At 55.1% G+C, this 12,737-nt stretch overlaps 1 protein-coding gene across 1 annotated transcript in view; it reads left to right on the top strand.

Moving 5' to 3' along the window:
• The window catches only part of SLC22A23 (solute carrier family 22 member 23), a 179,700-nt gene that overhangs the window by 153,299 nt on the left and 13,664 nt on the right, over positions 1-12,737 (top strand). Inside the window, exons 7-9 of the mRNA XM_021697195.2 lie at positions 7,405-7,507; positions 9,708-9,940; positions 11,675-11,707. Coding sequence (XP_021552870.2) covers positions 7,405-7,507; positions 9,708-9,940; positions 11,675-11,707 — 369 coding nt within the window. The remainder of the gene's footprint in view (positions 1-7,404; positions 7,508-9,707; positions 9,941-11,674; positions 11,708-12,737) is intronic.

Below are 12,737 nucleotides of genomic sequence, written 5' to 3'. Positions count from 1 at the left end.
CCACGTGCCCGGGACGAAGTCACCACGGTCTTACCAAGCAGCTGCCTTCCTGGTTTAAGTTTCCATAATGGTTGGTCTGCAGCTGGACCAGGAATGTACGGGAATTGAAATTCTCTCCACCTTCCAGGTGTTGGATTCTTTCCTGGCCAAGTCTAACACGCTGTCCTGTCCAGACCCAGAAGTGAGGCATGAGCCTAATATGCACCCAGTCATCTGGGAATGTTTGGGAGGGGTCCAGCCCGAGTCTGGTACACAGCCGTGCCTACCAGCCTGGTTTATACACCCGCAGAGCCCTGGCTTGGGGTGGCACTGGTCCTCACTGCCTCTCTCTTCCCACGTATGAACTTCAGAGATGCCACTGTCTGTCTCTGTCATGACCTATCTGTTGGGCATCTGAAGAAATAGGAAAGTGAAGTCTTTTTGTAGAGTAGTTCAGAGCCGTTTAATTTTTTTTTTAGAGTTTTATTTACATTCATGTTAGTTAACAGATAGTGTATTACTCATTTCGGGGGTCGGATCCATAGAATGTGTGTGTATCAGGAGCATCGCCACAAGCTAGATCAGGCCTTTCAGGCTGGGGATCCGTCGGTATCACCAGGAAGTTGTTAAAATCCACATTCCCGGTTCCCTCCCTTGTACGCAGAAATTCTGATCCAGTAGATTTGGAATAAGTTCTGAGAAATTGCATTGTTAATAAGCAGTAGCAGAGATTCTGATGTACATGGTGCACAGACCCTTTGAAAGTCCCAATAAAACCAACCCCGGGCTCTGACCCACGGCAACAACCCGATGATACTGTTGTTATAAATTTCCCAGGAAAATACTCTTCGGGCCCCGCCCAAGAGAGAATATGTACACCCCCCAGCCCCCACCACGATCTGAAATTCTGTCCAACAGATATTTACTAAACGCCCGCAGTGTACCGGGCACTGTTCTAGAACAGAGAAGGAAGCAGGCAAAGCCTTGCCTTTTTCGTGCAGCTTACAGGCAAGCAAGGGAAGGCATACAGTGAACAATGAAATGTACAATCCATCAGGAGGGAGGCATGCTGTCAGAAAAATTCACAGAGTGGAGAGATGGGGGGGTGAAGGATCCCAGTCAGACGCTTGGGGGGAGCCTGGCTCCAAGGTCACAGGTGAGCAGAGACCTAAGCGAGGTACGAGAATGTACGCGTCACGTCTCCATTCACAACGGGGAAGGAACATGCGGGAAATCTGAATCACACTGGCCAGGAAGGGCTCCTGGAATCGTCTATTCCATGGTTCCTAGACAGGCTTTTCATTAGACTCCTGCTTCAGATCTAGGGTTCACAGGCTTTTCATTAGACTCCTGCTTCAGATCTAGGGTTCACAGTCCATAGACGTTCCCCAGATGCTACTGCTTGACCAGCATGGCCTGGACCCATGACCTGGGAGATGGGGACAGCAAGGCTCGGCTGCCTCCACCTGTGGGGCTGGCTTGCTCTGCCTGGCCCTCCCACACAGGGAGACGGGCTCGGGAAGCCTGGAGCCCAGCTTTACTGGAAAAAAGGCCATGAGCCAGGTCTGCTTTACACAACGAGTACCGAGTGCTGATGCTTTGCAAAGGGGCACCTGTGGTTCCTACACCAGTGACCATGAGAATAGGATGACATTCACATGGTGCTTAGATGTCAGTCACTTTTCCAAATGATTTGCAAATACTAACTTAATATTTAATACTAAGTGCTTTACGTACATCAACTTTTTCACAACAGTCCTATGGGAGAGGTACCATAATTATCCTGAATTGCAGATGAGGAAGCTGAGTCACAGAGAGGGGAGGTGTCTTGCCGAAGATCACACAGCTAGTAAGTAGTTGAGCCGGGACCTGAACCCAGGAAGTCCAGCAGAAGCAGAAGGGCGTAGGGGGAGCTCACAGAGACACCAGTGTCACTGTAGAGAAGAATGAGTATTGAATTCTTTTCCCCTTTGGGGGCCATGTTTGCTCATTTCGCGATGTCCAGGCCATCTTCCCAAACTTCTCCAGGCCCCATTCATTAGCAGCTTAATGCTCTTCAGTCCTACAGGATAATCTGTTTCTGGCATTTCCCTAATGAAATCACCACATTCCATTTCTTTCCGGTTAAAATATTGTCTGGAAAAGCTTGTTTTCTCAATCCTAATTATACTGATTCATTTTTCTCCTATTTTTGGGAAGTGGTATTAAATCTTTTTTTTCCTTTCTTTGCTTATGAGTTTTGCTGCTGTCCCCGCGGGAGGCTGCGGGGGGAGGTGGCTGACATATGTGACCTCAGCCCCACTCGGGAGGGTTGTCACAGCACTCGCTGCTGGGGACACACGGTTCACATCTGCCTTGGACCTCTGCTCACTCCCCGCTGTCAAACACGTCGATGCCAGTGCTGGGGGAAGGCAGGTCTTCGGAATTGGCCACTTCCAACTTTCGGAGGCTGCTTTTTTCTGCTTGGGATCTTCTTCCCATCACCTCACCTCGCCCACCTACCAATCCCTGTCCCTTAGCTTGTCTACCTGCCTTGTCTCCATCTCGCTGCCCCCCCCCACACACACACCACCTGCTCAGAAATCCCTCAGCAGCCTCCCGGGCCTTCTAGCTAGATCCCCCAGACCTTCTGAGGTGAAGGTGCTCTGAGACCCTGTCTCACCTCTACCTGCCCCTCGAAGACTCTGCAGCCTGCCCCTCCGCAGGGCTGTCTCCACCCCAGGTCTTCCTGGGTAACACCCCGCATTTGCTTCTCGCCAGAGCCTTAATGAGGTCAATCATCACATCATCCCTGTTTGACGTATGGGGAAGCGGGGCCCAGACAGGCTGAGTGTTGGGGAGCACTGCCGCCCACTGCCAATGTCCCTCCCGGTGGAAGGAACAAGGCGCATGCAGGGAGTGGCCGTCCTCTGTCCTCATGCATCAGGCCCTGTATGGGCAGCGCCCCCGGAGAAGCCCGCCTGGCCCCGCGTTGCCGGGAAGGGAGGGTGAGTCCCCCCATCAGGCCCAGCAGGGGCTTCGCCTGGCCCTTCTCAGCAATCCAGCCTGCATTCTGCCTTCTCCCGCCGCTCCGTCTTGTCAGCCTGGTCAGAACCAGGTGAGGAGCAGGTCAGTGTATCCGGCCACCTCCGTGTCCCCAGGGTTAGGTCACTTGCCCAGAGTCCCAGCACTAGCAAGTGGTGACTCGGAGGCCAGGCACCCGGCTGCTAACGCCGCTGGCAGCCGACTCCCCCTCCTCCGGGCTCCGGGCCAGCTGCGGCCACGTGCCTGGAGAGGCAGTTACCGAGGTCAGCACTGCCGGGTCACTTGCCGAAATTTGGGGCAGATTTCAAAGAGTGAGCTATCTGAGCTGACTATGATAAGATCCCTCTAGGCGGTCTCATCTGCTTGCACCTGAAGCACTTGTTCTAATGGCAGAGCGCCATCTCGTCCAAATCCCTACCTGACGGGGGAGGGGCTCTGTGGAGGAGACAGCAGGTGCTTTCTCCATTTCTGAGCCTGGCCTCTGGGCCTCCAGGCCTCCTGGCCACGGCCCGGAGCTCTTAGTGTGCGCTTTCGATAATGGCTCCGGGGCCGCTGAGGCTCCTCCTCTTCCTCTTCCTCCTCCTGCTCTTCCCCCACTCCTCCTGCTCCTCCTCCTCCTGCTCCTCTTCCTCCTCCTCCTCCTCCCCCTCCTCCTCCTCCTCTTGCTCCTCCTGCTCCTCCTCCCTTCTTCTCTCCCCCACTTCTGTCTTCTTTCCCATTGCTATAACTGATGTTTCCCAGGTTCACCAGGAACGCGTTAGCAGTGTACACAAGTATAAAAGTGAAGCCAGTTAATCTCACCCCACCATCCAAACAAATGCAAATTACCGTCCCTGTGTTTGCCCTGCATCTCTGAGCCTTGACTGATCTAGCGCTGTTTGCTCCTTGCTCTGTGCTGTCCTGGAGAAGCAGGGTTTGGCCTCTCACCTGGATCGCTCAGTATGTAGAGGTCATGACTCCTGGGTGTCTGCAAGGACACCCGTCCCTTCTGCAGCTGGGGGCGGGGAGGCCGGGACCGTCTTGGTCAGCCAGAGCACTGGCCAGGAGGGGCGCCTTTTTTTTTCCCCCCCAACATTTTGTATCTTTAATAACATACACAGTGGTTACCAGCCATATTCATAACAAAAGTTATTCATAAAATGTATCTAAAAATAACATTTTTTTTTTCCTTTTCGGTGTGAAAAGCTTGAGAATATCCCAGTGGGGGGTGGGTGGGTTGAGTGGGAAGAGGGGGTTGGGATAGGGGACCCTGGCTTCCCCACAGCCTGAACCCCCAAGTCCCCTCCCTCCACCTGGGCCCCAGCACAACCCCTCAGCAGGAACAGAGACCAGAGGGTCTGTATGACTCCAGGGCCATGCGGGGCTTCATCTGCTCCCTTTGGTCCTTGTAACAGTGCTCCAAGAGAGGGGCATTGTCCCACTTACCAGCTGAGAAACTGAGGCACAGAGGAAGCCCAACAAAAAGAAAGAAGACCGGGAATCTGCCCGGTCTGTCAGACCCCTTGCTGCATCACGGGTGAGGCTGTGACCTGACGGGGATCCGTGGAAACGCGGAGGAGAGGGGACCGGGGGCTGCAAGACGGAGTAGGGGCAGCCGGCTGGTCAAAACTCTGTCAGCCCCGCTTGGTTTTGTTTTGACATTTTTCTAATCCTCTGAATATAATTTAATCTGTGAATCCAGAGGGTCAGAGAGCTTGGGAGGAGGGACAGGGAGAGGAAATGCTTTTAACAGTCACTTCCTTGGTGCTCAGGGTCTGCTCGACTGGCACTCCCCTTGTACTCCTGTGCAGGCGCGCGCAAGGACCCGAGCCCGTCCCAGCTTTCCGTCTGATGCCTAGAGAGACGGCAAGTCATCTGCTGGTCCTTCCAGCTCAGAGCTGGGGCTTTTTGTCCCAGAGACACAGGCTTTGTGCTGAGGCAGTTTGACGTTGTTGTTAATAGGCTGGTGATGTGTGTAACTGAGACAACATATCAATAGCCCCGGACAGGTTAATTTAATTCTGTTTAGAATAATGAAGTTACTACTGTAGATAACAGTCAGTTCTGTAGACCTCGGGCTCTACAGTTTATTGTCATAAAAAAAAAAAAAAACACCACCACTCAGGTCATAATTGCAGTTGCTGCAGCTTCTTTAAACATGTTTCATGTATTAGCTGTTAGGTTTGGGCCACATTACAGAAAAAAAAAATTTAATTTATATAAACATTCTAACAGCCGTTTTCTTCTTGGACAATTTCCATGATGAGCAAGTGTGGCTACTATAGTTGATTCCTGATGAGGTTGATTTTTTTTTTTAATTTTATTTATTTATTTGAGAGACAGAGCCAGAGAGAGCATGAGCCGGGGGCGGGGGGGAGGTGCAGTTTGCAGAGGCAGAGGGAGAAGCAGACTCCCCACTGAGCAGGGAGCCTGACGCAGGGCTCGATCCCAGCGCCCCGGGATCACGACCCAAGCTGAAGGCAGTCGCTCAACCAACTGAGCCACCCAGGTGCCCCCTGGTGAGTTTTGTAACAGTGAAGATACTCAGACCATTGGATCCAACATTATCTGTTAACCATACTATTTCCATGATCTTTAAAAGTTTTTTAGTGTTTTAACCAAGGGGAAAGGATGTTTGTAAATTAAATTAGCCTATGTTTGCAGAGGGGAAAATAAAGGTTCAGAAGATGTAGGGAGTTGGGGGGATCCATGGATAGAAAGCTGAAGTGCTAGCTGTTCTGGTTTGTGCATAGACCTCAGTTTTGCACCTAAATAGGGGAAGGAAGAAAGTTCTGAAAACTCAGGTGGCATGGCATCCCTCAGACACCGAAAGACTTTTCCTTCTCCCTTCTTGCCCCAGCTGGTGACACTGATCCAAAAAAACCCTCCTGGTTAAGCAACATATTTTCCTCCAAAGTGTAACTAGTAAGGTTTGTGGCCCTTCTGCCATGGGCTGGCAGGAAGGAGGTAGAAGAGGAGAGTCGAACTGGGAACATCCAGGGGTAGGAATGGCCCTAAGAGATACCAGAGAGCACTTCCGTAGCTCGGTCCCCTCTGCAGACGCTGCTCTGGGGTCTCTCCTGAGGTACTTCTCTTTCTTCCAAGCTCAGAAGCCTTCCCACCCATACTGCTTGTTTTTGTTTGTTTGGTTTGGGTTTTTTAGTAAACTTACTTTGGAATACTTCCAGGTTTACAGAAAAGTTGCAAAACTAGTACAGAATTTCTGAATACTCTGCACTCCGTCCATCTCCCCCACTGTTAACATATTACCACAGGACCCTTGTCTCAGTCGAGAAGCTGCCGCTGGTACGTTATGCCTAACCGACCCCAGCCTTCCCCTGGCTGTCACCAGTCTCTCCGTTGATGACTTCCTGTCCCAGGGTCCCATCCAGGATCGCACTTAGCGGTCACCCCTCCCCAGCCTCCTCCGGCCTCTGCCTTATTTCTCGTGGCCTTGACTGACGGTCCTGAGGAGCACCAGCCACCCAGCAACGGGTTAGGTCTCCCTTTGCCTTTCAAGCTCCCTAGTAGAGAATGAGCCCTGAGGACCCGCTTGGCTGGGAGAGCGGGGAGGGGCCTCGGAGGCTGAATGTGGGACATTCCCGCTCCCAGGCGCTCAGGGAGCTCCAGGAGGCTGGGGCATTTCCTTGTGTTGAGCTTTCTTGTGAGGCTGCCGGGTCGGTACCCGGCCTTCGGCAAACTGCTCCACTTTGTGAGTGGGGCGTTGGAGTTGCCTGTCGGAGTCTGTTCAGAACGGCTTTCAGAGCTGGTCCGAGCGCCCAGAAACTCCGTCTCATGCCCTGGGGGGTGGTCACATCACTGAGCAAAACACTGCCTTGTCTTGCTCGAGTCGCAAAGACCTCTGACTGTTGGCGAAGACGTACACACACGCGCGCGTGCATACGCTTGGGTCTGCCCTTCTGTGCACATGTGTGCACTCACGTGTGCAGGCCGGACTTGGAGAGGCTGCCCACGCAGCTAAGGAGCACAGGAGCGTGGCGAGGCAGACGGGTCAGACTCTAGACGGACAGGAACCACTTGTTTTGATATGGCCTGAACCTGATCAGTGCCTCTGTGACCTAGAATATCGTTTAGTTTTGTGCTCGGGCAAAACGGGGCGCGTCTACCCTGATGGCTTATTTGTGCGGGTCCTGTCTCTCTGGCAAGAAAGGCTTTGCAGCGGCAGGGGACTCTGACGGGGTGCCGTGGCTCCCTTCAGGCCCCACAGGGAAATTTGAACTGCAAAGCTGGTGTCTCTGTGGACGCCTTTTCTAACCTCAGAGCCAGACCCTATCCCCTAGCTTAACGGGGAAAAAAAAAAAAAAAATGTTTCCCCTCGTCATGATGCCCAAAGTCAGGAACATATGTGAGGCTGCCTGTCTGGGGTCTTGCCGAGAGGTCACAGGCTCTCTTTCCCTGCAGAGCTGGAGAAGGAGCTTTCCCGGAGGCCCAAGAAGGTCTGCATCGTGAAAGTGGTGGGAACCCGGAACCTGTGGAAAAACATCGTGGTCCTGTGTGTGAACTCGTGAGTCGCGAGAGGGACACGGAGAGGGTAGAGGTCAGGGAGAGGCTGGGAAGGAGAGGGGCTAGAGGAGAGGACAGTGGGGCCCTCCTCCTCCCACCGCAAGCCCAGGGCTTTGCTCTTTGCCGAGAGGCCCTGGGCTAAGCCCCGGCATCAATGTTACCGAGAAGGTCTTTCTCGTCTTGACTCACAGCTCAATAACCCTGCCCTTCCCTGACCACACGAGGTGGCCTTCACTCAGGGTCAGAGGTCATCTAAGGTGGGGGGGTTGTTAACCCTTATTTGATGTTAGAGGCTGTGGGGTGGGGGTAGTTTTACACTCATCTGTGAATGGCCTCAGGACTGCTGTCCTGGAAAGAGCGAGGCCCAGGGTCAGGGCTCTGGTCCTACTGTTCCCCACGATATTGGGGTTCCTGGGTGCATTCGGGCTGTTTCTATTGAAGCAGCTGTTTCTATTGAAGCAGCTCTACTTAATTAGTTCTCGATATTGGGGTTCCTGCTCACACCCTGTCCTACACTCAGGGAGACGGAGGCCCTAGGCACACGATAGGTCAGGGCCGGAGCCCTGAGGCCTCAGCCTCCCGGCCCAGAGCCGGCTCCGGACACGGCCACCGTGCTGTTGTCCAGTCTCAGACGCTGGCTAGCTAGGCTAACGGGACCATTAAAAATGGAAAGACTTCTCCAACTTTTATTTCGGGGAAAAAAACACAAATTGTGACATAGAGGAGATGCCAAGTTTCCATTTTAAGGCTGCTTGTTTAATGCTTCTGACCTTGTTACCTGTTGTGGTCAGAAGACTGCCTTCCTCCCAGAACAAAAAGGTAGATTTCCCGGAGACCTCAGTAGGCTGAGAAGCAGAGAAGGTCATCTGGGATCCGCAGAGGTGAACCCAGTCTCCACCAGTTGCTCGATGATAAAAGGACAGCACGGGCAGGCCCTCTGCGGAGGATTTCCCAAGTGGAAATGAGCTCATTTGGCAAACAGCAGCTTCCTCCTGCGGGGGCAGGGGTCTGTTGCAGTTGACCTTGATGCATCCTCATGGTGTGGTAAAAGCACTTCGATTTCCCCAAAGCACGGAAGAGGGGTTGGGAGAGAAGGAGGTTTTTTAGCTCCGGGCCGGCTGCCGAGCGCTGACGTCACGAATGAGCATTCAGGGCGCTGCCCACGTGGTGTGCGTGCACCTGCAGCCTCCCGGGGAGTGGGGGTCGGGGGCCCGGGTGCATTCGGATTCCCGCTTCCCAGACTGGACATCTGCCTCCAGCGGCCCGGACACACGTTTCCCAGCAGGTTTATACGATCCTCTGGGGGCGGGAAAGAGGCTTGACCCAGGGCAGAGGGAAGGAAACAGTGATAAATTAAGAATGGAAACAGTCTTGGGACGCCTGGGTGGCTCAGTTGGTTAAGCGACTGCCTTCGGCTCAGGTCATGATCCTGGAGTCCCGGGATCGAGTCCCACATCGGGCTCTCTGCTCAGCAGGGAGTCTGCTTCTCCCTCTGACCCTTCCTCCTCTCATGCTCTCTCTATCTCATTCTCTCTCTCAAATAAATAAATAAAATCTTTAAAAAAAAAAAAAAAAGAATGGAAACAGTCTCCAAGACCAGATGTCTTCATTTGGCCTGACTTCCTACGGCTTTCCCGGGCATGTCTTGTCAATAGCAGCAGGAATGGGTTAAGTAGGTAGTTCTCTGGATGGATCCCCAAGTTTCCAGAACCCTGAATGCGGCAGGAAGAGGCAGAGGCCCAGATAGGCAGGAAGTCTTTGAAGTTGTTACTTGTCAGCTCGGTAGACTGGTGCAAGCTGCTTAACCTCCTTGGGCCTTTTTGCCCTTCTGTGAAATGGGTCTGACAGGAGCTCCTGGGGGGGGCCGACATGGGACGAAGTGAGCTGATGCGTGGGGAGTGCTTTGTCCTGTATGATGGATTTGTTGGATGGTGTTCGAACCGAGGGTCTCACTGCTTTTACACCCCCACTCTTCTGCTAAAGGGATGGCGGAGGAGAGCGAACCGCAACCCCCCCGCCATGAGGGGCACGCTCCTGTCACGTCTCTGAAGTCCCTTTGCCTTGCACCCGGTCATACACTCGCTCGTGGTGACAGCATGTTTTCTGTGACATGCTGAGCTGCCTCTCTGTTTCCTGGTCATGATCCCTCCTGCCTTTGTCCGCCTGCCCACTGTCCCCCTCGGCTATGTGTCTCCCCACAGGCTGACGGGCTACGGGATCCACCACTGCTTTGCACGGAGCATGATGGGCCACGAGGTGAAGGTGCCACTGCTGGAGAACTTCTATGCCGACTATTACACTGTGGCCAGCATTGCCCTGGCATCCTGCCTGGCTATGTGCGTGGTGGTCAGGTTCCTGGGGCGCAGGGGCGGGCTGCTACTCTTCATGATCCTCACGGCCCTGGCCTCGCTCCTACAGCTCGGGCTCCTCAACTGTGAGTGGGGTTGGGGGCGGGGATGGGCCTGGGGCCGGGGGGGGGGGGGGGGGGGGGGGGGGGGGGCAGAGCCTGGGGCGGGGGAGCTGGCCTATGACCAAAGGGTATTGGACAGAGCTGGGTGAGACTTGAGGAAAGTTTTCTGTGACCTGAGCTATTATTCCAAAATCAGCAGCTTGAGGAAAGTGCCTTGGGAGGGACCGGTTTGAACTGGAATGTCCATGGTGACTGCCATTGACGGAGTGCACTGTGCGACCCCCCCACCACCACCCCGGCCCTGGGGCTGTAACTGGGAGCCTTCCTGGCTACACCATCATCCCCAGCACGTGAGGCCCGCCGAGCCCTGGTGGGCATGACTTCACGGAGGGCCAGACTGTGTGTCATACGTCACATGACGAGAAGAACAAAGCGCTCTTTCATGGGAAATCAGGGGGACATTTTGACACCCTTGTGTAGGGACACTGCTTTTCAGCAACTGTTCCCAAGTTTATCAGCTTGTCGTCGGGCCAAAGAATGCCTCAGTGAATGTTAAAAATAATCCACAGAAAAACTAGGGAATCCTTGCAGCTCCCGCAGCTGTACGCCGCATGCTTGACACAGCTCCTCGTGCAGGGAAATAGCACCGGGCATCCCTCTGACCCGCCCGGAACGAGACACGCCAGAGCCGGGCAGCTGAGCCTTCTCTCACCAGGCACTGTGCTCCCAGGGCAGGCTCGGACCCGGCGGGAAACAGATGCCGCGGACCGCTCCCCTCCTGCGCAAGGAGAGCCCACCTGAGGGCTGGGGATTCGACTCTAGGACTGTCCAGGTGCAGCACAGATCAGAGCTGCTGAGAAAACAGAAGGCCTTCTCGTCCTCCAAGGTGTGAGGGTCAATGTCCAGAACAGAAGAAAAAGGAGAAACCTCAAAACTTTCTCAACCTCGTCGTGCAAACTGGATTAAAGAACAGCTCCTTTCAAACTCGGGAGCCATTTTCCTAATCTGGTCACGTTCCCGTGCATTCTGCCTCTTGCTGGGAGACGGGTCTTATTTTCAGCTGTGACAAATAAGGAAAACGGAGAAGTGGTGTCTGTCCCCCTGGTGGGGGCCGCCCACGCTACCCTGCCCGGGAGCCCTGTGCAAGCTCCTGAGCTTTGGGTGCAGGGAGGGGCAGCCCTGGGAGTGTCACGGGTGTCCTCTTTGTCCCTGAGCAGGAAAGGCCCGGGACCTAGATGCACACGAGAAGCCGTGAGCATCAGGCCCAGAGCCGCCGGAATTGCCGCCCGGCGGGTCTGCCCCGCGGTCCTTCTGCTCCCTGGAACACGGACCAGCAGCGGCTCACCATGAAATTGACCCTTCGGCTTGAGGTCTAGAAGAACTGCTGGCGTCTCTGTTCTGAAGAGTTCCATTTTCCCCCACATTTGGAGGCCGGAGGGGTTTTCGCCCTCCCCTCCAAACAAAAGGAGCTTTGTTCAGTCGGGCGCTAATCCCGTGTCCGGGGACTCTCTCACCCACAGGTCTCTGCATCCTTCTAGCACTTGGCTCCCTGCAGGTGTTGGCCCTGCTCCCCAGGGGGCCTGGCGGGGGTGGGGGGTGCAGTGGGGCCAACCTGGGCTGGAAGGGAGCTCACTGAGAAGCCAGTCACGTGGAAAAGCACAGTAGTGGCTTCCTACCTAACGGGCTTTCTCTCTCTCCTCCCCTTGACCCACTGTCTTCCTCCCCGTCCGCGTGGGGCCGTCATTCCTGGGGGCGCAGTGATTGGGAAATACAGCCAGCATCCAGACTCAGGTGAGCCCTAATGTCCGTGCGGTGTGCTTGACCACTTTTTATTGCACCCGAAAGGGCCTTTTCATCAAGACTCACAGACCTGTGGTTTCCCCTCCCTGTCTCTCTCCCGCTCTCGCCTTACCCTTCAAGAGTTGCAGCTGAAGTTGGCCGTAGGTTGGACACTATGAGCATACATTTGTATTCTCTACTCCCTCCCGCCTCTAGAAAGAGCCCCTCGTTTCCCCGTCTGTGCCCGGCTCGCACCCATGGCCTCGCCTGTCCCCGCGGCCTCGGCAGCCAGCCCGGGGCCCTGCTGCGGCTGGTCTCACGGACGGCCCCTGGGTGACATGAGAAAGCCCCAGGGGGCGCCGGACGCCCGGCTGACTGTGCCGCCAGGGGAAGCTGCTGTCCCCCTTTGTCCGTCACGGCCGCTCGCTGCCCTCGGCCGCGGGGACGGCGGAGCTGCTGGTCGCACGTGCCTGGCCTGCCCCACGCCCGTGCTGCCGAGACTGCCAGCTGTGAGACCCCCTGCGTTCAGGATATGGCCTTGCCGGGAACTGGGCTGTGCCCCAGATGTGTGACCCCAGCCGCATGCCACTGCTCTGTGCTAGACGCTGCCCGGGTGTGTGGTCAGACCCTGGCGCCGTTTGCAAGGTGCCCGGGTGGGTTGAGCACTGTCCCCCCAGGCCATAAATTCTTCTGTTTGGGTTACTGGAGTTTTTGTTCCCTTCAGTCCAACCTAGCGTAGCCTGTCCTGGGTATTGGACGGGTCAAACCCAAGGCCAGAATAGCCGGGGCTCTCTGGAGGCGGAGGCCTTGTTCCTCCGAAGGCTGGGATAGGAGGGACGTTGCTACAGCCCCGGGGAGGCCACCAGCCTCCCCTCCTGCCAGGCACGACTTGTGGCCTCCTGAATCCCGGCTGAGTGCATGTGAGCCCCAGCATTCCAGGCCTGCAGGCAATCACGGGAACCCCAGCAAAGCCTTCTGCCAAGAGGGTCTGACCTGTTACACCTAGAGGTGCTCCTCGGTCTCCAGAGGGAACTGAGTGCCC

The sequence above is a fragment of the Neomonachus schauinslandi genome, chromosome 8 (genome assembly GCF_002201575.2).
Source record: "Neomonachus schauinslandi chromosome 8, ASM220157v2, whole genome shotgun sequence".
NCBI lineage: Eukaryota > Metazoa > Chordata > Mammalia > Carnivora > Phocidae > Neomonachus > Neomonachus schauinslandi.
This window is presented reverse-complemented; position numbering and strand designations above follow the sequence as displayed.